At 42.2% G+C, this 15,388-nt stretch overlaps 1 protein-coding gene across 7 annotated transcripts in view; it reads left to right on the top strand.

Moving 5' to 3' along the window:
- MYO3B (myosin IIIB) overlaps window positions 1–15,388 on the top strand; it is a 395,071-nt gene that overhangs the window by 309,418 nt on the left and 70,265 nt on the right. For all 7 annotated transcript variants that reach the window (XM_089519779.1, XM_089519780.1, XM_089519778.1 and 4 more), the window contains 2 exons: window positions 9,940–10,003; window positions 11,091–11,226. In XM_089519779.1, coding sequence (XP_089375905.1) covers window positions 9,940–10,003; window positions 11,091–11,226 — 200 coding nt within the window. The remainder of the gene's footprint in view (window positions 1–9,939; window positions 10,004–11,090; window positions 11,227–15,388) is intronic.

The following is a 15,388-nucleotide window of genomic DNA, read 5'->3' as shown; positions in this document are numbered from 1 at the left end:
GCGACCAGATCTCTTTACACATTTACTTTCTTGTAATGTTATGGGCTGGGGGAATAAGTTCTAAGGTGCAGATTTTGTAAATGATTTATAAAAATTAAAAATCCTTTGTTTGCAGGAAACATGGCCTTTCTGAAACGAATTCATAATTTCTTCAAAGATTTCAGTCATTTTCTGTTCTAGTTGTCAAAATCTATGCTAGAGGTTGTGTTACTAGTGGTTATTTCACTTTCGTGTTTATAAAGAAAATGTTGCAACATGTCTTCTGAACATGTTTGGAGAAGGAGCTACAGCTCAGTGAGCAGAGTATATGCTTTGTATGCCAATGATCTCAGGTTCAATCTTGGGGATCTCTTAGAAGTGTTGAGGAAGTCCTCTAGTCTAGATAGCTGCTATGAATCAGTGCTTTCCACAATATAATGCTGTCTAGACATATCAGATGCTCATTCCCACCTTCTGCCTGGTGATTGTAAGAGTTGTAGTCCAGTATATTGCTGTGACTAAACCTTACTACAAAATAGCCGACATATCTCAGTGCATTCTCTATACTTACTATATTTCAGTTAATAAAACATCAATTCCTTCACTGCTATGTCTTAGTAAGAAATAATCACTGTATGGAATATGTGCAGTTTTTTTGTTCTACGCCTCTCTGAGGTGTCTGGAATTTGCTAGGAGCTGTCTGTAAAGCATATTTATATATACACTATTACACAGTGTATGTATGTATGTGTGTATGCACACAGAGAGAGAGAGAGAGAGAGAGAGGGAGAGGGAGAGAGAGAGAGAGAGAATACACCTTTCTATGAGTACCCACTGATTTTGCTGATAAATGGGATAACATATTCCAATCTTCTCTGATTATGATCCAGTGGCATCACTAGATTTGGTGTCACCCCACTGTGGTAACACATGCTGCCACTCCCAGGCTGCCTGGCATGCCCTCAGCTGTTCCCTTCTGCCAGCTAGGACATGGTAGGGTAATGTTGCTGCTTCCTTTTCACAATGTCATTCAAAGTCTTTTATGCAGGTGTAACTGAAAGTTACATTGGTGTATATCATCAACATGATCCTAGCTGATAAAATGCTGAAACCATCCATAAATGAGCAGTTGTAGGTTGATGACGCCCACTGCCCCAAAACATCATCCTACCATTGCGTGGTTATGGATGACTTCAGTATGTCATTATATGTTCTTATTAAAAGTGAATGTTCATTCTGCAGAGGGAATCCCCACTATCTAGCAGGAGGAATCTCTCTGTTGCTGAAGATCTGATTGGTTTCTTCCAACTGATTTGCTGTTTGCAGTGGCAAGAAAAGACTCTCTTTCCCTTTAGTTCAGTTTTGTCTTGAGTGGCATTTCAAAAGCAAAGCAGATAATTTACATTCATATGATGGTAGCATTTATCATTTCAACTTACTCTACAATACCTCTAAACAAAGTATTACAATACGTCTCACTGTACCTGTCAAGATCTAATAGGTGTTTCAAAGAACATGATACATTCAGCACATGCAAAACCTTTCCCACACCAGATCAAAGGAAGCAGCGGCACTTGCATTTTAACAATGGTACAGTTGAAAGGATTGATGGTTTTTAAAAAATCAGAAGTAGTAGATTGCACAATGTTTCTGGTAGCTAAAAACAGTGTAGTAATGCTAAATAAAATTATGCATCAGTCAGTCATTGATATTCCTTTGTAAATATACCTACAGAAACAGGACAAGACATTAAATGAGAATTATTTCTTACACAGGATTTCATGTATCTCAGTCCTGTGCATGTTTATTTACAAGTAAGTTCCACTATGTTCAGTAGGGCTTCTAAGAAAGTGTGCATAGAATTTCAGGCCTTGGCTGTATCTACACTGCAGAAATAATCCAGTTTGACCCCACTTTAACTGCCATGGCTCAATGCTATGAAATTCTAGAAATTATAGTTTAGTGAAATATTTAGTCTTCTATATCAGAGAGCTCTGAGGCCGCAAGAAACTAATATTCCCAGAATTCCGTAGCATTGAGCCGTGGCAGTTAAAGTGGTTTCAAACTGGATTATTTCTACAATGTGGAAGCAGCCTTAGACTAAGTTTTGACTACTACTTTCTAAAGTCAAGATCAAAATGTAGGATCATACAACTACATTTGGGGAGATGTGTAGGGGTCATGAAATGTGACTGACATTATTTCTTTCTGTTTTAAACAAAACTTAAAACAAACTTTACATTTAAAAAATGCAGAATGGTTATTATATGTTCTCTGAATGTTCCTTCCTACTGCACCTTCACACACTGTTTCACAGGCTCAAACACAGAATAAGGGTGGGGGAAGGCAGAACGATATGGATGAAAAACACCTTCCAACTTCCAGGAGTGGCATCCAAGCTATAGATATGTAAGAGGGAGAGGGAACTCAGGCCTGGTCCAAGACATTTTGCTACCTCAGGTGGAGGAGTAAATGGTGGAGTTCTTCTCTCTGCCCCAAGTTATAGTCAGTAGATAGTACATAAAGGTATTTCTATCATTCTGGCACCAGAGAGAAAACTGCATAAATACCACACACTTTCCTGGCAGTAAAAATATAATTATAGCACATGAAATCACTAACAGTTTGCTGCCCATTCATGGAAATCTGTTGCCTCAGGCACCACTCTACCAAATAGTTGGGCTGGGCCAGAGTTTTAACAGCTGGTTGTTCATGATATACTAAGCTGGGTTGGGCACACATACTACCAGAGTTTTGGCTCCCCTTGAAGCCCACAAGTGTGTCATCAGAACTGTCACTGGAGAAGCTAGGAGTGCTGACTTGTCACTGACAGTGGCTCTCTGAGGGGGAAGATGGTTGTTTAGGTGAAGCACCCCAGAAAAGCACGAAATAGCCCTGCAAATGTTTTTAAAATGTTTGTGTGTTTCAGACAAAAAAAACTTTTTTTCGACCACAAAAATTTGAGGTGGGCTTGCCAGGACCTTTGGGTGGTCAATAGAGGTCTAGAGGCTAATGGTTACTCCAGCTCAGACATCAGAAGGGCAGCCAGGCCCAGAAAAACCCAGATGAGGGAAGACATACAACCACCCAAAGGGAAGGTATTTTTACCATACATCAAAGGAGTCACAAACAGAATAGGGAAACTGGTGAGGAAACACAACCTTCAAATGGTTTACAAACCTACAAAGAAAATCCAACAAATGCTTTGCTCAGCCAAGAACCAGAGAGACCCTCTCACAGCCACAGAAGTTTACCGCATACCATGCAGCTGCGAACAAGTCTACATAGGGACCACCAAACACAGTGTGCAAACAAGAATCAAGGAACATGAAAGACACTGCAGACTGGGTCAGCTGGAAAAATTAGCAGTAGCAGAACATATTATAAACCATCCTGGACATAAAATGTTGTTTGAAAACACTGAAATTCTGGACCATGCCAACAACTACGATTTCAGGATGCACAGGGAAGCCATTGAAATCCACAAACACCTGAACAGTTCCAACAGGAAAGAGGAAACCCTGAAAGTAAACAAGATTTGGCTTCCAGTCCTGAAAAACAGCAAACTGAAGACTAAACAAATGCAAATGAGAAATGGGTCAGGGAATTCCCAGCAGACAATGAGCACTAATCAAGCAGATATTAATCCTCCTTTGCATATCCTCCCACCCTGAGGCCTGTCATTGGCAACAAAATAATATACATGCAAATCACTCCTCCTTTCCCAGGGTGACACAGTATATATATATACTCAACTCTTTCCAGGCAAGCATTCACTGAAGATGCCAGCCACAGATGCTGGCTAAACATCAGGAAGAAAACTCTTCTAGAACATGGCCACATAGCCCGAAAAACCCACAAACAACTATGGATGCCAGCCATGAAAGCCTTCGACTCCACAGAGGTCCCACTGACTGCCTGATTACCAAATTTCATAATTTCCTGTTTCTCTTCCCTTTGACTTCACTTTTTACAATTCACCTTTCCTCCCCAAACCCTCCACCACAGAGATTTTTTCCTGTAACTCAGGATAAGACCTCATGCATCTAATGAAGTGCACTGTAGTGCCTGAAAGCCATAATAAACATGTTAGTATCTTTAAGGTACCACAAAGCTTGTTCTTCATTCCCATCACCTTAGAGTAACACAACTACCTCTCTGGAAATACACACATAAGACTTATGTAATTTGTAATTTATCCATTTGAATATCTCTCTCTTCCGTTTGCATATGCATGATCCTTGAAAGATCCATGTGAGCTAATTCCTGTGACAGTGAAGTGGCCCATTTGTTTCAAGAGTCCCTGCTGGGTGGATGGTTTGGGTTTTATGAATACATCCATTCATAGGCTATGAATACACCCATTGACTTCAGCAGCAGGATTCAGCCTTAAGTTACGTCATGTAATATGCTGAAACAGAGAGGGAATGCAATATTTTCAGCTATAATCCAGCACACTGGTAAATATGTACAGTCGACCCTTGTATCCGCAAGGATTTGGTTCCAGGATCCCCCATGGATACCAAAACCTATGGATGTTCAAGTCCTATTAAAAACAATGGTGTGGTAAAATGGTTTCCCTTATATAAAATGGCAAAATCAAGGTTTATTTTTTGGAATGTGTGTGTGTGAGTGTGTATGTATTTAAGCAGTTTCAAAACTGAGTTGAAGATTATATTATTCAGGGAAGCATTCCCAGGCATTGTGTGATTGTTTATCTGATTCTTATCTGATATTTTATTTGATAGTTGATATTTGATGTTTTTAATTTCTTTTAATACTTTCTGACCTCAGGTTCTCGAACTCCGTTCTTGGCTGGTTTAAATCTTATTTGTCAGATAGATCTTTTGCAGTGGTCACCATGGTCAGACCTCATCCTCTGTTCCCTTATCTGTTGGAGTTCCCCAGGGCTCTATTTTGGGTCCCCTACTGTTCTGTCTTTACACATTGTCCCTAGGAAAACTTATCAGTTATCAGCGGCATGCATCATTACATCTGCTCACTGCTTTGACCATGTTTCTCCTTTATTATCATCCCTTCACTGGCTCCCCTTTCCCTTCCATATCCAGTATAAGCTTCTGTTGTTAACTTTTAAAGCCCTGCATGGACTGGCCCCTCTTTATTTATCTGAACTTCTTTCTCCGTACATTCCCACTCGTACCCTCCATTCTAGTAGTCAAGGTCTGCTGTCCCAGACTAGGGCCCCATTCATACTGGTCTAAAAGACCTGGAAGGAACTGGGCTGATCCGGATGCCCCTCCCCCGAATCGCTCCGTTAGCAAGTGCCCACTACAAATTTGAAATCGAATGCATTTTGACCTGCAAATTAGAAATCGAATGCATTCTGTGTCTGCTGGCGAGGTGGCTGCTGCCAATCAAGCTATCGTCATGGTGACGTTTGCAGGGCATCGGGGAAAGTGTCCTCCCTTTTTAAAGAGCCAGGCACAGGGGTTTCAGCGGCTGAAGCAGGGAGAGAGATGCCTCTCTCTCTCTCTTTTATTTTATTAACCTGTGGGCTTTGGGGTCAGATCTGCCCCTGTCCCAGGCAAAGGATGGGATTGCCATGCATTTTTTTTATGCTTTTAAAAGCAACATTAGCTTTCCTTTTGCTTCCCTTGCTGTATCTGCTCAAGAAGACAAACCATGCGCATATTTGCTCCAAAAAAATTGTTAAAAATGTAACATTGATTGTTTGCAACATTTGTAGCTTCCCCCTCTGCAGAAGGCAAGGAGATCCAAGGATATAAAGTGCAAGCTCAGCTCCATGTGCCTCTGGAATACAAACATAATGTATTCAATGCGCATATTTGCTCCAAAAAAAATTGTTTGAATTTGAAAAGGGGGGGGTTGCCTGACGTGAGCTCCGTTCGTGACCTGAATTTTTTCCTCCTGCAAGGGAAGGAATGCCCAGCGACAGAGGGCTTTGGGCAGGGGATGCAGGGAAAAGAGGCTCCTAAAGAATGCCTTCCCTTGCTCCCTTCTTCCCAGGGCTCTTTCCTCCTCCCCCTCCCCTCCGATGAGGGGAGGAAATGCCTTGCCCTTTGCCCACCCTCTGACCTAAATCCCTCCCTCAATTTGCCTCGATCGTGATCGAGGCCAAGTTCTCATTCCCAGGACCCGGGGTTTTCCAAAAGAAACGGTATTTGCGCCGATTTCAAAAACAGCACGCTAGGGGCCATTTACCACGGAACGGGTGTGCAAGCCCCGGATTCGCTTGTGTGAGATTCGGGGTGAGTAGGAACTTCACGTGATTGAATCGGTTTCAGAACCGATTTTTTTTGTAATGTGAATGGGCCCTAGGATCTCTGCTGCTCCGTCCCGGATTTGTCCCTTCTCACTTGCTGCCCCTCACTCCTGGAACCTTCTTCCCCCAACGAACATGGCTCATCACTTCATTTATGACTTTTAAATTTGAGCTGAAGACCACCCTGTTCAGGAAAGCACTGTGTGAATATTTATCTGATATTTGATTAGATAGTGGATGTTGATGTTTTAATTGTTGCCTGTTTTTTTTTAACTAATTCTATTTTATATTACTACTTACTGTTTATATGTATTTTGTAGATTGTACGCCATTGGCAGGTTTTATATTTTTATTGCTTGATTATCTGTATATACAACACTGTGTACGTGTACAGTGCTATAGAAATAAACTATAATAATAATTTAATTTGTTGCCCATTTATTTTTATCTAATTCTATTTTGTATTATTATTTCCTGTTTTATATGTATTTTGTAGAATGAACACCATTGGCAGGTTTCATTTTTATTGATTTTATTGTTTGCATGTACAGTACTGTGTAAATCTACAGTGCTATATAAATGAATAATAATAATAATAATAATAATAATAATAATAATTTAAAGCTATGGATGCTTGAATCAGTGGATATGGTGGACCAACTGTACTTCACTGATAACTACTGTCTCCTTACTCCATAGTAGATTGGGAAACTGTGGGAAAACTGTGGGGAGTTTGTCAGTTTTTTCCCTTACACCCCTGGTGGGATGCATTGGCACACCAAATCTGCCAGACTCCTTAATTTAATTTTAAAAAAATCAGGGCAATTTTTCACCCACCCCAACAACTCAGAAATTCTGCAAAATGCAGGAGTTTTGCTTTCCAGTGCCTCCCACGTTCCTTAAAAACCTGCCAGAATCCCTCCATCAGATGAAAGTAAGGATAACAGGTTTAATTATCTATATTATTTACTTCCTACAGCATTTAAGTCATTATGGATGGGAGATGGGTGGAAAATTAATTAAATTATTTTACAGGGTTTGGGGGATCAGATGCCCTACTTTGACACCCCAGGAGTTGTATGTAGCCTGTGTGGCCCACTTTTGACTTATGATTTGTCTTTTTTTTTTCTTTTTTTTTTTCTTTTTTTTTTTTTTTTTTTTTTGGTAACTGTCTTTAAATAAACCAGGCTTTTAGAAAATTGTAACTTGCCTTCTTTGGTGCAGTAAATAAACCAGACTTTTAGAAAATTGTGATTTGCCTTCTTGAGCCACCCCAGTGTAGTAGTTTGAGTGTTGGACTGGGAGTCTGGGAGACCAGCATTTGATTCCCCTCTGCCAAACTATGGAAACCCACTATGTGACACATTGTGAGTTACACAATCTTAGCCTCAGAGAAGGGCAAAGGCAAACGTCATCAGAACAAATCTTAAGAGCCAGTGTGGTGTAGGGGTTCATATTTTGGACTGAGAGTCCACAAAATAGGGTTTGAATTTCTGCTCAGCTGTGGAAGCCCACTGAATGACTTTGGGCAACTCACACACTCTCAGCCTCAGGGGGAAGGCAACAACACACTTCCACTGGACAAATCTTGTCAAGAAACCCATGGGATAGGTCACCTTAGAGCAGTGGTTCTCAACCTTCTGCGACCCTTTAACACAGTTCCTCATGTTGTGGTGACCAAGGACATAGCCAAGGGGAGGTTCTTGGGGTCCAGCCCCCCCCTTCCATTAGAAAAATGAATGGTGTGTGCTGATGCGCCACCGCACCCAAGCCCCATTATAAATGGAAGACACTTTTTTTAAAAAAATGGAGGACATGCAAAAAAATTTGCTGATTTTTTAAAAAATGTTAATATAAATGCATGTTTCTGAGGCTTCTATAGACAATTGCCCCCCAAAGGCCCCGGCGGCAGGACCAGGCTGGGGCCGGTCCCAAGGCCTCACCGGGCCACATCCGGCCCGCGGGCCGCAGGTTGCCTACCCCTGGTCTTATGTGACCCCTGTGAAAGGGTTGTTCGACCCCCAAAGGCGTCATGACCCACAGGTTGATAACTGCTGCCTTAGAGTGACCGTAAGTTGGAAATGACATGAAGGCATAAAATAACAACAAATTTGTCTTCTTATATGCCATCTTCTGTTTGATTCCTAAAGTGACCAAATTTGTGTTTGGACTCAGCCTCAACTAGGGTTTCAGTTTTTATAACCAGATATTCCAACTGCACAAATTCCCTCTCACTAAACAAAGCAAGCACCAATCATGCTTTGTTATTTATTTGCACCCTGTGTCCCTGGCAGTTTCTCCACAGGAACCAATAACTCTTAACTATTATACAGCAACAGTTAATTTATAATTTAAAATATTTTTCCATTTGGTGCCCAACTATACATTGAAAAATGAAGTGACCCCAGCATCTGATTTTAATACCAGGGCCTAAACATGGAATATGTGAAGACAATTTTAAAATGCTCTATGCACCTGTTCAGAAAGTATTTTCCACACTTGCACACAGACACAGATGGCACAAATACATCAGGAATTCAAGAAAAGGCTTTCTGCCTGTGTTTCTAGATAGGCTTAAGCCCCAGAATCTTTTCCTGGAAACTAAGCACTGGAGTCCTGTGGCTCAATTTTAAGTACAAATATCTTTTCTACTCATTCTGACAATCTCACTCTCTTTCTTAGGAATGTATCAGAATTTGGAAGTAATACATTAAAATTGACATGTTGCCTGTTAAGACTTTTTCCTTTCCTTTCCTTTTCCTTAATAATAAGGGGAAGGAATATCAGCTTTAAAGGTTAATGTTATTAGGTTCTTGTTCCAATGAGAAGTAGTTACCACTTGGTACCCACTAGGTACTTATTACAGCCAGCATGGTATAGTGGTTTGAGTGTAGGACTATGACTCTGGAAACCAGGGTTCTATTCACTGTTCAACCATGGGAACCCACTGGGTGACCTTTGACAAGTTACACACTCTCAGCCTGTGACAAGGTCCCCTTAAGATTGTCAAGTCAGAAGGCACACAACAGCAAAACCACTTACTGTACATATACAAAGTGATGGGGAAATTCCATTCTTGTGTGTGTGTGTGTGTGTGTGTGTGTGTGTGTTTTCTTACTGCAAAAGAGTGGTTCCATACCCCTAAGAGCAATGCAGGATTCCATCTGCTGCTTCACTAAGAGAAACCTACTGCAGGACTTCTTAAGCTAAATGGGGACCTGCATGTTTCCTCCAGTTGGCCAGGAACATTTGTGCCCATTGATTACAATTGGCTTTTTTTAACCTTCCTGGAAGCTTGCCATAGACTAGCAGCTGATAGCTTGCAGACCAGCACTGGTGCGTGGACCACCACTATGAATAGCCCCCACCTACCAGACTTTACTCAACAACAGATAAATCTTTAGCCAGCCACACATCCTGAACTGGCTAGGTTCATTCTGGGGAAGCACAGGCCATTAAGCAATATTTATTATAATATTTTTAAAAAATTAAAAAATGTAAATATTTTAAATATTTTTTAAATATTATAATGCCTTTTTAAAAATGTAAACCAATAAGTGGGAAATCTACAGTTATTTTGCCCTAGTAATTAAATTGTCTTGTGACTAATGAGCAGATTTGATAACAAGCTGGGAAATGTCAGTACAAACAACAGTAACTGTAATGATGATGATGATAACAACAACAACATATAACAATAACAATTTGTGTTTTAGGCAGCAAAGGAGCAGCCCAACTTCTCCTGCAGACCTGGATTTTCTTGACAAACAAACAAACAAGGTAGCATGAAGTTTAGACTCTAAAATGACATAAAATTCCTGAATCCACAGTTCTGAAGTGTGTTCACGGCTGCTTGGCATAACCATCAGAACATGAAACTGTTAGGGGTGTTTTGAAGTCTTTGAGACAAAAGTCTGCTTGCTAAGAACTTTAGTTCTGTAGAAAGACAGGGAGGTACAGTGAATAAGGGAATCAAAAGGCTGGAAATCTGCTGCTGAGAATAAATGCTAGCTGCTCCCTGAGGTGATTTGTCTGTGCACTTCACTTTCTACAGATGTTAGAGCCTCTTTTTTTGTAAGGACCTGAGGTTCTTTGGTAGCACTTTGATATCCTGCTCGAATTCAATATGTGAAATGGAGGAGTCGCTCTGTGACTGGGAGCACAGCGCAGGCTTTGAAGTCTGATCCAATTTTTGCTGCTTACCATTTGATGTTGAAAGGATGAAATGAAGAAAATGTACAGTTTTTGCCAGTAACTCTGCTGAGCATATGTAAGATTAAAAAAACAAAATCCCTTGGATGATGTACTTAGAAATGTTAAGCAGATTAATACCTTCCTATTGCTTTTTTTTCTGCCCCTTCTAAAGATACAAATTAACTTTGAGAGGAAAATCAGCATACAGTGTATGCCATTATTACTAGTTGCCTCTCTGCCAGGGGTGAAGAAGGGAACGGGTGGCAGCCGGGAAACAAACGCTCACCTCCCAGGTGCACAAACTCTTTTGTCCAAGAAACACACAGGGCTCTGTCCAGTCGGTTGTGGGTGCTGTGTGAACATTATGTGGAGGGGTCCCACATGACGCAACACAACTGGATCAGGCTGGATCAAATTCTAAATTATTCTCATCCAGCCTTCTCCAACCTGGCATGATCTAAACTAGTCATGTTGGCTGGAGGCGATTGGAGTTTTAGGTTTAGGGAAATACTGTTTTGTTCTAATATAGGGCATGTGCACAAGCTTGGCCAGGTGTCTAAATCTGATTTTTTAATAAAACTGTATCTGTGTGTATGTGTGCATATCCATGTTTCCCTATCTTGATAGAAACAAAATTTATGTTTTTGTTTCCTTTTTCTTTTTTTAAAAAAAGAGTTCAGATAATACTACAGCTTCTCTGGTGATTCATAGGCATCCAGATCATACAACAGGTCTGCAGAGTCACAGCCAGTCCAACAGTGCTTCAAATCACCAGTTCTCTTTTGCACTGAGATCACATGAAATGCAAGGTAAGAAATATGACAATCTATGAAAGTGCTCCTTTCTTTAATTTTAAGAATATCTTCTCTTTTGGGAAAATTCCTCACTTATGTACAGCAGTGTCTTACCATGTTCCCTGTAAAGCTGGGCAATGGATAGCAGATTGAGCAGGGGCTGAGTTAACCTGTGGATCTTCTCTCCTATCCTAGGATCAGATGCCCACTGTGATGGGCAAACTATCTCCTACTACCACTCCTACATTTGTTTCTTGGACAAATACTATACATATTTTGGCATTACAGGTGTGTGAGGCAGTTGTAGTTCCCTTTCAACAATATGTTAACAATACAATATATCGAATATCTGAAAAACCATTTACTTCCACATGAATGTCTTTGTGGATTTGAGGTCACATAGTGGGACTATTCTATGCCACCTTCTGAGGTGAGATGAGTGCTGACTAGCACAAACTGCAGCCCCTAGTCTGTAGTACATTCTCCTCAGAGATGGCATGTTTAGCACCAAGTGTCTTATCCATTTGGCTCAGGGGTCAGACAAAGGTCCTTCTTTTACTGATACATTTTTCTTATTTACTTCTTCTCTTTTAGCCCCTTGTGGGAGTGCTTTAATATGACTAGTTTATTGCTTTGCTGTGCATTTTTTGTGAACTGTATAGAGAAGGCAATGGGAGCAGAGAAGCCAGAAATGCTGGTGTCCTTCATATTTGGCACCCCCTGCAACTAACTGGGCAGCTAACATAGGGCTTCCCCTAACTAGGAAAAGCCCAGGCAGAGAGATGCTAGTTTCTGGCCAAAGCAGTGGCTGAGGGAGCACTTCTATAGGCAGTGCACTGATGAGCTTCCCCATAGGAAAAGCCTACTTCACTTAAAACCAAGCACAGGCTAAAGGAGCTACAGGTGATGTTTCAGGAAAGAGCCACATCATGTCAGGGGATATGCCCACCCAGTCTGACATCATGTGGCCTGCCCCTACAAAGGTTGAACCAGAAGAATCAAACTGAAAGGGATTCCCTACCCCTGTTCTAAAAACTACACACACCAATTCTCAGTATGGCTAAGTTCTCGGTGTTCGCAAGTTTTCAAGATCCTAGAGCCCAGGTAGAACAAAATCAGGAACAGTTCAGCGAGGATATTGACAACCAAGACACAAATTGCAGATACCAAAGTAGGAGATAGAGTTTCGTTGTGATGGACAAATTAAGCTCAAAGCACCGTGTACAAGCAGGAGAGGATAGGGATAATACAGGATCTTTAATTGAACATTTAGGCGGGATACAGATGGGCAAAAAGGGGTGTATTCATGACGTCATGAAGGTAGAGCCTTCAGACGGGCCTTACCTGAATGCCACCATGAACACGCCCCCTGCACGCCCCAAGCGGGAAGAAGCGGCATTAAAAAGGTGCTGCTTTTCTCCGCTTCTTTTCCGTTTGATGCGCAGCTGCGCAGCTCCATCTGTAAGCTGCTGCACCGGTACGCCAGAATTGCTACGCCGCTAATTTAAGTTGCCCATTTAAAAGCTCCGTGTCTGCTGCGTCACATAATGAGTCGGGGTCCTGGAACATGCGCAGTTTGCAGTCAGGCTTTAATTGCAGCGTCAGCTGCCATGCAGGTGTGGAAGCTGCAGCACAGCTGCAGTGCATTTTAAGACTCGTAACCCTAACCCTAACCCTAACCCTAGAGCAACATGTACGCATGCGCTGCTTGGAAAGTTTGGACTTTAAAGTGAGCCCCTAGACACATTCCTGTGCCATTTTCACCTAACAATAAAAACCGCTAAAACTGTAAATATTTACATATATACAAGGGAGGTGATGGGGGATGGCAGGGGGACAGTGGTGGCAGCGGCGACAGCTGTGGCTGTGCATTGCAGATTCAGCAGGAGCGCGGGGACCAAAGGAGAGGAGGCATCTATGATGCTGGTGACACTGGCAAAGTGCAAGCGGACAAGGATGCCAACACCAGCTGATCACCAGCTGGCAGGAGACCACCATTGTTCTTGGGCAGAGCGGGAGAAAAAGTTTTAAAGGGGCTTGGGCACTTTAAATGTGCACATAGGCTTTCTGCCGCCGCTGCTTAGCGCTGCAGCTGCGCAGCTGCGCATCCGCCAGCCGGCAAAGGAAAAAAAAAGCCCCGTTTTTGGCCGCCTGTGAGGAAGCTGCCTCTCTCTTTGCAGTGTCCTCCGAGGCGGCGGTTTGGAAACTGCGGGTCAGAAACGGCCCCAGGTGAGGCGTCTTCACTGCCCCCCATGTGGAAGCCCCATCTCCTGAGCCACGCCCCCGGGGCGGGCGGTCTGGAGGCTCCGTATTCAGCAGAATACACCTCCAAGACGTCTTCCCCTGCCCGTTTGTATCCCGCCTTAGTTCTGATGAAATGAGTGGAGAAACCAAAAGCAGGACCTGGGCCACATAAAGGGACATCTACATACAGCAGAACAAGCATAGTATGCAGAGGTAGATTGTAGACACATGGTGGTAAGGCAAAGAAATCCAGGTGGCCCTACAAGTACCTACACTCAGTGGTGGTGAGTAGGGACCATTCACTTACTTCTGATCTAGGTTGGGGTGGACAGACTTCAGGCCTTTGGTCTTTCCCTAGAACCTGAAGATCCACCAACCAGACTATGATAGAAAATATATAGGCTTAGAATTAAGGGCTAAGACATTTGTTTTGAGTACCTTAAGTGAGTGGAACTCATCCTTTCCACACAAAAATCTGTCCTGGTTGCCCAAAGTGTTTGTCACATTAACAGTACATATGAGGTTAAATGGGAAGTCATTTTGTTGCTTCTGTAGTTAAACAATACATCATTGCTGAGCTACTGCACGTTACCCAAAGATAGTATCAGAGATGTGGATCCAAATCACCTTCTGCCAATCCATGTTCTAAGTGGGAGTCTTGAAACATCCTGAACTCTGTGCTAATTCAGATATGTAGCAAGAGGGGAATGGTGCAGCCTGTAACAGTCTGTGGGAAAACAGCCTTCATGGATTGAGACTAGAGGGCCCTGACACCTTGCTGTAGACCTGGAAAGTGTGTTGATACAGACATTGTATAAATTCTAATCTAGGGCATTATATAGCAACATGTCAGTTAAGACACAAACCTAGTAAACAAATCAAATAAATCAACTAACGCCACAGGGGCATGTATAAAAAGCAACATACAGGCATATATCTTCTATTGTGTGCCTCATGTAGATTAATCTTGTGGATACTATTAATGTTCTAATCAAATATTAAATGAAAACTGATATTAAGGAGGAGAAAGCTAGGGGAGAGGAAGGGGAGGAGGATTCATAGTCAAGGTATAGGCTATAAAATTGGTTAGAATAGAGTCAGCTCTCCTTATCCACAGATTTTTTTATCCATGGATTCAAGTATCCACAGCTTGAAAATGCTTTGAAAATATATAAATTCCAGAAAGCAAACCTTGAAACTGCCATTTTATATATTTTCTATGCAATTGTAGTGAATGGGATTTGAGCATCCACAGATGTTGTTATCCACGGGGGGAGGGGGGGTGTCCTAGAACCAAACCCCAGCAGATAACAAGGGCCCACTGTATTTCCAGAACCTTAAATATAGTAGATGGGGAAATCATTATATAGTTATTATTGGCGCGTTACAGACTGCCTAAAAGCGGCGGTCTGCTGCCGCCGCCGGTTGCTGCATCTGGGAACCGCAGCAGCCAAACTGCACAGTTCCTGGGCGCAGCCAGAAAGAAGCGCCAAAATGGCGCTTCTTTCTGGGCCCCAGAAGTGGCACCACGAGGCGCTAGTTGCACACTCGCGTCATCACTTCCGCCACATGACGTCCGGACGCTATGCGTCCGTGACGTCAAAATGGTGGCCCCCATGTGGATGGGCGCCGCCATTTTGTACGGACTCAGTCCGTACTAGGATTGAGGGGTGTCAGGAAGTGACGCTCCTTCTCAACCCTAACACGCCCCTTCCTAACCCTAGCACGCCCCTTCAGCGCGTCTGTAACACGCCATAGTTTTCAATCCACATAGATTCAACAAACAGGACTTTTAAGAATGTGTGCATTACACTGGAACACTTTAAAGGGATTCCACATTAAACAATAAATCTACCAGATGAAACTATTACTTCTCAGCCTACATATAATATGTGACTATTACATTCTTGGTTTTCTCTTTCACGCTGAATAA

The sequence above is a fragment of the Sceloporus occidentalis genome, unplaced genomic scaffold (assembly GCF_023333645.1).
Source record: "Sceloporus occidentalis isolate IW3139 unplaced genomic scaffold, rSceOcc1.0.p SCAF_4, whole genome shotgun sequence".
Lineage (NCBI taxonomy): Eukaryota > Metazoa > Chordata > Lepidosauria > Squamata > Phrynosomatidae > Sceloporus > Sceloporus occidentalis.
Note: the sequence above shows the minus strand (reverse complement) of the source record. Positions and strands in the feature narration are given on the sequence as shown.